This window comes from Phyllostomus hastatus, unplaced genomic scaffold (assembly GCF_019186645.2).
Source record: "Phyllostomus hastatus isolate PE091 unplaced genomic scaffold, TTU_PhHast_1.1 phas_contig_137, whole genome shotgun sequence".
NCBI classification, from domain to species: domain Eukaryota; kingdom Metazoa; phylum Chordata; class Mammalia; order Chiroptera; family Phyllostomidae; genus Phyllostomus; species Phyllostomus hastatus.
The window spans coordinates 8,146,807-8,155,170 of NW_025333583.1; the positions used below are offsets into that span (position 1 = coordinate 8,146,807).

General features: G+C 46.8%; 1 protein-coding gene across 3 annotated transcripts; it reads right to left on the bottom strand.

Moving 5' to 3' along the window:
* Positions 1-73: 73 nt before the first annotated feature.
* On the bottom strand, positions 74-2,946 carry ZFAND2B (zinc finger AN1-type containing 2B). 3 transcript variants are annotated; one of them, XM_045854290.1, is made up of 10 exons: positions 2,882-2,946; positions 2,686-2,758; positions 2,328-2,422; positions 2,027-2,158; positions 1,745-1,896; positions 1,389-1,481; positions 1,253-1,313; positions 1,100-1,167; positions 697-769; positions 74-486 (listed from the first exon to the last, which is right to left on the bottom strand). In XM_045854290.1, exons 2-10 carry the CDS (start codon positions 2,738-2,740, stop codon positions 442-444), a joined length of 774 nt encoding a protein of 257 aa, XP_045710246.1. In that variant the 5' UTR covers positions 2,741-2,758; positions 2,882-2,946; the 3' UTR covers positions 74-441. The 3 variants fall into 3 exon arrangements, with proteins under 3 accessions (XP_045710246.1, XP_045710237.1, XP_045710256.1); XM_045854281.1 differs by having other exon boundaries at positions 2,686-2,761; positions 2,882-2,945; XM_045854300.1 differs by having other exon boundaries at positions 74-382; positions 2,686-2,761; positions 2,882-2,934.
* Between the last annotated feature and the right edge of the window lie 5,418 nt (positions 2,947-8,364).

Below are 8,364 nucleotides of genomic sequence, written 5' to 3' on the forward strand. Positions count from 1 at the left end.
TCTTAGGTCAGGTGAGCGTTCTTGACAGGACTCTGATTTTGGTTGGAAAAGAGAAAGACACATACCGCTTGGATGTCTTATTAACTACCCACGTCCTTTATTCTTCCCAGGCCCCTCCCTGTCCCTACACGTGGGGGCGACCCCAGTGTAGGAGGGACGACACGGTGCAGGGGGCGGAGTGGGGCCTGGCCAGCATCCTCCGAGGGCCCGTCCAGGGAACATTGCACAGCTGCCCTGTCTCACGCAGCAGAGGGGCCAGCGGGGCCTTCTGTTGGCTCAGTTCCATCCACAGGCTGGCTTTCTTAATGCTCCCTGGAAACAGCCTCTCTGTCACTCCTCGTCTTCACTCCAGGCTGCTCCTGGCCTCCTCTCCCTGTGGACCCTAAAGGTGTGAGGGCCACAGTCTTCCTCAGGTGAGCCTCCCTCCCCAAGCCCAAGGCCCTAGCACAGGCTGCAGTTAGACGGCTTCAAGCTGCGGCTTTGGGCCTGGAGCAAGGAGAGGGGAAGACAGGGTGCCGTGTCAAGGAAGTGAGGGGACAGTTCTCACTTCTGAGCTCACCGTGGGCTGTAGTCATACTGCAAACAAAAGGATAACCCCCATTCCAAAACTTTCAACCACTCGGGAGCACCACTCCTCCGCCCCAAACTCCTTACACCCTCCCCGTGCAGGACCCCGCCTCTACCCCATCCTCACACCTGCTGTCGCTGGTACTCTGCCTCGCTGGCTGACAGTGCTTGTGCTAAAGCTAAGTCTTCTTCCTCCTGAGAACTGGGGGAGAGGGACAGGGTAAGTTGGATGACAATAATATCTAAAATGTAAACATCCGATCTGTTAGGCACCACTGTGCTGAGTACTTCTGAGTATTATCTCAATCTCTGTACAACCCTACAAGGTAGGTATTAGTATGGTCCCATTTTATAGAGGAAATTAAGATCCTAATGGGTTAAAGAACTTGGTCAAAGCTCATATAGTTAGTAAGCTTAATCTTGGGCCAAGTTTTTAACTATTATCTTGCAACAGGTCTGAGTGGTCCCACTGACCCTCTACCAAACAGAGCCCTTGCCCATATCCCACCCTCTTTCACCAGAGAGTAGGTACCTTGGGACCTGGGGTTTGGTCTCTGCCAGGGACAATTCCAGGGCTCGCTGCAGAGCCTCATCCTCACTCTGCGGAAGGAGAAACAAAACCAGCTGCTTTGGACTCTACTCTGTGTGGGTTTGCCTCTGTTCCTCCAACCTCTGCCCAACTCACCAAGCCATTCTGCAAAGCAATCACCGGAGGGGCAGTCTGTGATGGAGACCGGGCTGTGGCTCTAAGGCAGACATTCAAGAGGCAGAGATCAGAGGTGTGAAGGGGAAAAAGGGAGAGAAGAAACGGGCAGACCTACCTGCTGGGAGAAGTAGATGAAGGCAAGGTCCGACTTGGGCTGGGGATGGTGCTTGTAGAAGTCAGAGTCTGTGCTCTGGCGATGGCAGCAAGCCTGTAGGGAAGAAACAGCCTTGACATGTCTCCAAGAGCAGTCAGCATGCATGCTCCTCCCAGGCCTTACCCGGGAAGTTGTGGGGCGGAGGGGAGGGAGCTCCTCCAAGCAATCTGGAAAAACACACACTTAAACCTAAGACTGCCCCACTCAAAGGGGATAGGATAGGGATCAAGCTTCCCACCTTGTAGTGAAAAAGGCTGAGTCAGTTCCAGAAGGATGGGACAGTCCCAAAGGCAAGTAGAAGACTCAGCTGCAATTACCCTGCCCGGCTGTTCGGGTGCCCATCTCCAGAGCAATCATGGTCCAGTGGGTGACGATGCTTGATGCAGAAGTTTCGGCCACAGCGTTCACAGGTCAGTTTCATCATTTCCCGCTGCCGGCAGCCAGAGCGTTCACACTTGTTGGTGAAGATCTGAGGTGGAGTGGGAAGGTTTGTCTCTGCTGAGGCTCTGACCCCTTTTCCAACCCAATCAGAATAGCTGTTCCGGTTTCCAGGCATCCATAGACCCAGCTGGGTCATGGCCAACCCCTCCAACACTTGCCTTACGTTTTTGCTGTGCTGGATCCGAGCGACAGTCTCGATCAATGTGCTCCCCCACAGCTCGGTCAGGGGGCTCCCCTCTGGCCACAGGCACAGGCACATTACAAAGTGGGCATACAGGTACTTGGATATCCTATAGTGAAGGAAGAGGGCTCAGTCTGTGACCCGCTTCCACTTCAAATCCCTGGTCCTGAAGAACCTCAGAAAGACCATAAAGGAGAGAAAACTGGAGGCAAAGGGATTGCGGGGATTCTGCATGCATCCTTCACCCTTCCCCATCACCCTCAGACCACCCCGTCCACCTTTTGGTAAGCAGATCCACAGTGATGCTGAGCATAGGTTATGTGGTCCGCACAGAAGATGCCAGAGCAGGCGTCGCACTTGAGCGGCAGAAAATCTGCGGAGAGTACATCACATTGCAGGTCCAGCGGGAACTTGACATCGTTCCGGGTCAGTTAAGCCTTCCACTCGGGAAGGAAAACACCCACCTTATTTGCAACAAACCACCGCGGCCCTAGTCCATTACCTTAGCCACGCCCCCTTGGACACCGCCTCAACCTCGAGCCCCGCCCCCTCCGGCATTTCCAGCCCCCGGGAGCCCACCCGCAGTTCCAAGCCCTCTCCACCCTGCCCTACCCCACCTCGCGCTCCGCCCCTCACCCAAGCGCTGACAGCTTGGCTCGGAACAGTGAGCCCCGAGGTCCGGAAACTCCATTGCCGGGCCGGGAAGGGCCTGCTGGAAGAAGAAGCGATGCTGAGCATCTCTAGGACTCCCGCCACGAGTCCAGACCGCGACCCTGCACTCTAGGGGGCTCCCTGCCCCTCCCCTTCCTCTCCCCCGCCCAGCCGGGCTTACCGGAGCTTCTGCTCCTCCCGGCCGGAGGCTCCCACTCCTCCCCTAGCGCGCACGGCGCACTGACGTCACTGCGCAGGGCGGCACGTCTCGCGCAGTCGCAGGGCGGCTAGGGGAGCGTCCCCGCAGAACCGATAGCCGTTTGTTTTTGCACCTCAAGGCTGGGTTTTGAGTTTACCCTGTGGCGAGCTTAGCTCCACGAAGGGCGAAAGGACCGGCAAAGGCAAGGACAGAAGAAATGTTGGAGAAGGAGGGCTGGAAGGGTTTGGGGTTTTTCGTACGTCGGTCCTTCGCCCTCTTCTTACTGTGTACCTAGCCATGGTGCTCATGGCCACGGTCTCACTTACTCTCCACAAGCTGACGATTCCCATATTACTCTGAAGTACAGCTTTCTCTCCCGAGCTTCAGATCCAGCCTACAGGTTTAGCTTTGGTTCCCTTTCTGTAAGACTTCCCTGACCACCCCCAGTTGGATAAGCACACGGGCTATGCCATCTCCCTAGTTCTGTCTCGCACCCATACCATCTTATTATTGTAATCAGCTGTTTACACACACAGGTATACAGGGAAGTCGTGAACCACATCTGCCTTGTTCTGTGTCAGGTCCCTAGCACCCAGCACAGTGCCTAGAACTGTGTGACTTCAGTTTGAATGGGAATTACCTACAGAGCTGGCTTTAAATGCAGATTCCTGGACCCTGGAGCTGCTGATTTAGTAGGAAGCCTCCAAGAGAATTCTGACACGTTATCCATGTACTGCACTTTGAAAAACACTGCCTTGAATATTCTGAGTGCTTATTCAATATTTCTGGAATGAGGCACGAGAGTCGCTGGATTGATGACGTCCTGCCTTTCCTCAGGGAGCACCAGGCTGTGGTCTTGCAGCTTCCACACATTGTGCTTCTCACCTGCCTCTCGCCTCTCATGCCTGGGGATGGGCACATTCTATCTCCCCGTAAGTTTGACCACGGGGAACAAGTAAACAGGTGGAATGAACTTAGAGTGCAGCAGTGTCCTCCAAAATGGAGGGGTAACCCAGGCCACAATGGGAATGAGGAGGACACTCCTTTCTCATTATTCCCCTCTCTCTCCCACTCCAACTTTTGGTTCTGTTTCCCTATGTGTTTGCTACTTCCACCCTTACATCTCTAAGGCCAGTAGAAATTAAAAACATGTTTCCTGGTTCCTCAAGCAGAAGGCCTAATCTCAGCCCTGACTGTGTCCTATTGCCTTAACTTGGGACCTGCGTAGCCCTGACCCATGACCCTATGGCCAGGGCCTGTGGCCCAGGCCTGAGTCTCATGTTTGGGGGAAAGGAGTCAGCCCCACCTAAAGTGAAAATGAACCAGCTGGCTTGGGCAATCCTTCCCCAAAATCCAAGAGAAGCCATTCAGCTCATTTCTTCCTTCAGACAATATATCCAGTGTCCTTCCACATGCCCGTCACTGGATGATGCATTCAAAGAAAAAGGCAAGGTAATGTGGCAGTACATTTCAGGTATCCCATTCTGGGTTTGAGAAATGTTATTCAAGCTAAAACCTGAGGGGTGAGTGGAGAGGTGTTGGCTGGGTGAAGTCCAAGAGAAAGGAACGGGGTGGAAGGAGGTGATACTCCAGGCAGAGGAAACAGCAGAGAAGAACACCCGGAGAAAAGAGAGAACGAGATTCTTTAAATGAACTTTTAAAAAGCTTGGGGCGTCTGAATCTTAGGGTATATGACGCAGGCTGGAAGAGAACTGAAGCCGGAGAGCTGGCAGAGGCCAAATCAGCTCAGGGGGTGGAGGCCAGGTTAGTGTTGAGAATGTTAACATAAATACAATGAGAAACTCTAGATAACCTTAAGCAGGGGAGTGACATGACTGGATTTGTATTTTGAGAAAGTCACTATGGCTTGTAGCGGAGAAGAGACTGGAGGAACTCGGAGATTGCGAGAGGGGAGACTAGGTAGGAGGCTGTTGCTGTAATCCAGGCAGGAAATAATGATGGCCCGAACCAAAGTGGGGACCCTGCTTAGAGTTAATGAGAGCTCAGCCCTGGCAGGGTGGCTCGGTTGGTTGGAGCCCACCCCGTGCACCAAAGGGCTGTGAGTGTCATCCCGGGTCAGGGCGTACACTTAGGTTTTGGGTTTGATCCGTGGTAGGGCGCATCCAGGAGGCAACTAATCAATGTTTCTCTCTCTTTCTCTCTAAAAGCGATGAAAAAATGTCCTCAGGTGATGATTTAAGAAAAAAGAAAAAATTTTTACTACTTTTGAAAGACAAACATAAATAAATACATAACTAAATGTAAAACTGTAAACTAAAAAAATATGATTGTTAGCTGTGGCTGGTATAGCTCAGTGGATTGAGCAGGGCTGCAAACCAAAGGGTCACTGGTTTGGTTCCCAGTCCGGGCACATGCCTGGGTTGTGGGGCCAGGTCCCCAGTGGGGACCCAGTGAGAGGCAACCACACATTGATGTTTCTCTCTCTCTCTTTCTCTCTCCCTTCCCCTCTCTCTAAAAATACATAAATAAAAATCTTTTAAAAATATGATTGTTAAATATACATTATTTTAATATAAATTATTAGCATATTAAATTAAATATTAAAGTAAAAACTAAAAATTAAAATATACTTAATTGAAAATAAAATTATTTGTTCTTTTAAAAAATAATGATTTAAAGAAAATACATAAACGTGCCACTGTTAAGTTGTAAGTATTTTTAACGCAAGTTTTTGTCGCTGCTGAAAAACTCTAGTGTTAGGTTACTCAAGAGAATGTAAGGAGGTAGCTATAAACCTAACTTCAAATATAGTTCTCCGACACTTGTTCAAATAATGTCAACTTTTATTTGATAACTTAGAAGAGCTCTTTTTTGAGCAAATATTTTTATTTAGGTGGATGTGATTTTTTTCTTCTAATTTCTAGCAAGCTCGAGTTTTTAAGTGGAAATTTTCTGATTTATATTTATCTTTAATTTCATGAAATAGGCTGAGATTCTGATGCAGAGAATTTATATTAATTTTAATATCATCCTGTTCCTAATCCCACTTGTTTGAAATGTCTTTAAACTAGAAAAAATATTCCTGTAATTAAAGCTTGTTTTGTTCATTGACATCTCCCCCTCTTCTTGAAGTCTGTGGAATGCAACAGTGCTTTCTAAACAAATAAACTTTTGTGCATTCAAATTCTTAATGCAGCTATATCTCATTTATAAGTGATTTGGAATTCAGAGTTCTTTTTCTAATGTTGAAAGAACTGTTTTGCCTCAATTAGATAAGGTTGGTGTGGTGGTTAAAGTATGTCCACAAATTCTTTGCTACTTCTCGCTTCAAGGGTATGGACTGGACTCAGTCACTTGCTTCTAACAAATGGAATATAGTGGAAGTAACAGAGTGTGACTTTTGACAATAGGTCATAGAAAGCGCTGTGGCTTCCATCCCACTCTCTCAGATCACTTGCTCCACAGAAAGTAGCTGTTGTGTTCTCATTTCACTCCAGCAGCTGTAGGGAGAAGTTAGTGTGATGAGGACTTGAGGCCTCTTGGCAACAGCAAGTGAGGAACTGAGTCTTCCAGCCAATGGCCTTGCAAATGCACCATTGTGGAAGCAGATCCTCCAGCCCCACACAAGCCTTCAGATGACTGCAGCCAGCCCTGGCTGGCATCTTCATTGCAACCTGGTGGGGGACCCTGAACAAGGGCTCCCACTGAGCTAAGCTGCTCCCAGAATCCTGATCCTCAGAAACAGGTGAGATAATGGATATTTGTTGTTTTAGGATGCTAAGTTTGGAGTAACTTGTTATGCAGATGTTGATGATCAATACACTTTGGTATTGAAAATTTTTTTTTGGATGTTACAACACATTCAGAAATGTGTACAGGTGAATGAATGTTCACAAATTGAACACTCCCACATAACCAGCAGCCAGATTAAGAAATAAACATTACCAGCCCCCAGAAGACCCCTCCAGTCACTGCTCCCCTGACCCCCAAAGTAGCCACTATCTTGATTTCTAACAATATGCATGTACTTTATATAAATATAATCATACATCACATATTCTTTTGCCTCTACTTTCTTTTACTCATTTTGTTTATGAGATTCACCCATATTTCTGTGCTTGCTTGTAGGTTGTTCATCCCGTTTAGTTATCCGAGTATACTACAGTGTGTTTATCTGTTGCATAGAAAACTTCTGTTATATTTATCATGTGTATTTCTTCCCAACAGTGTCTCACATTTGCTTTATAATTCTCTCTCTCCCTCCACACACAACATATATTCATGTACTCATTCTTATTTATTTATATTTCCTAACTATTTGATACAATTTGCAGAGAACATTACCCTTTACCTCTAAAATATTCAGAATATATATTCTAAAAATAAGGACATTCTCTTATGTAGTCAAAGTGAAATGATAAAAACCAAGAAATTTGTCCTGACTCATGTGGCTCAGTGGGTTGAGTACTGACCTGTAAACCAAAAACTCACTGGTTCGATTCCCAGGGCATGTGCCTGGGTTGTGGGCCAATTTCCTGTTGGGGGTGTGCGACAGGCAACCAGTTGGTGTATCTCTCGGGCAGTGATGCTTCTTACCCTCTCCCTCCATTCCCCTCTCCCTAAAAATAAATAAAAAAAATATTTTTAAAAATAAAAAAAATTTGATCTTGATATGATCTTTTTAATACACAATTTATATTCACATTTTATCTGTTGTCCTAATAGTGCCCTTCATAGTAACATTTTCCCCCACCCAGGATCCAACACAAGATCATACCTTGCATTTATTGCCATGTCTCCTTGGTCTCGTTTTACTTATTTTTAAATTATATTTTATTGATTATGCTATTACAGTTGTCCCAATTTTTCTCCCTTTGCTTTCCTCCACCCAGCACCCCCCACTACCTCAGGCAATCCCCACACCATTTTTCATGTCCACGGTCATATGTATAGGTTCTTTGGCTACTCCATCTCCTACACTATAGTTTACATCCCCATGGCTATTCTGTAACTACATATTTGTACTTCTTAATCCCTTCACCTCTTCACCCATTCCCCCCTACTCCCTCTCATCTGGCAACCATCAAAACCCTCTCTGTATCCATGATTCTGTCTCTGTTCTTCTTGTTTGCCTAGTTTGTTTTTCATATTCAATTGTTGATAGATTATTGCCAGTTTATTGTTCATAGTTTTGATCTTCTTTCCCTTTAACTTTCCATATAATAATGATTTGGTGATGATGAACTCCTTTCTTTTTTTTTCTTGTCTGGGAAGTTCTTTATCTGCCCTTCCATTCTAAATGATATCTTTGCTGCATAGAACAATTTTGGCTGTAGGTCCCCGCTTTTCATGACTTTGAATGTTTCTTGCCATCCCTTCTAGTCTGCAAAGTTTCTTTGGAGAAATCAGCTGACAGCCTTATGAGAATTCCCCTGTAGGTAACTGACTGCTTTTCTCTTGCTACTTTTAAGATTCTTTCTTTTTTTTTAATATATTTTATTGAT

What these genes read in the sequence shown, in the direction of transcription:
- ZFAND2B (XM_045854290.1), bottom strand. Translation starts at nt 2,740, where the DNA reads ATGGAGTTTCCGGACCTCGGGGCTCACTGTTCCGAGCCAAGCTGTCAG. An exon ending in ACCAAACCCCAGGTCCCAAG is followed by an intron (nt 770 to 1,099) that starts GTACCTACTCTC and finishes CCTCTCCCCCAG; the next exon opens with TTCTCAGGAGGAAGAAGACT. An exon ending in CAGAGTACCAGCGACAGCAG is followed by an intron (nt 487 to 696) that starts GTGTGAGGATGG and finishes TCCTTGCTCCAG; the next exon opens with GCCCAAAGCCGCAGCTTGAA.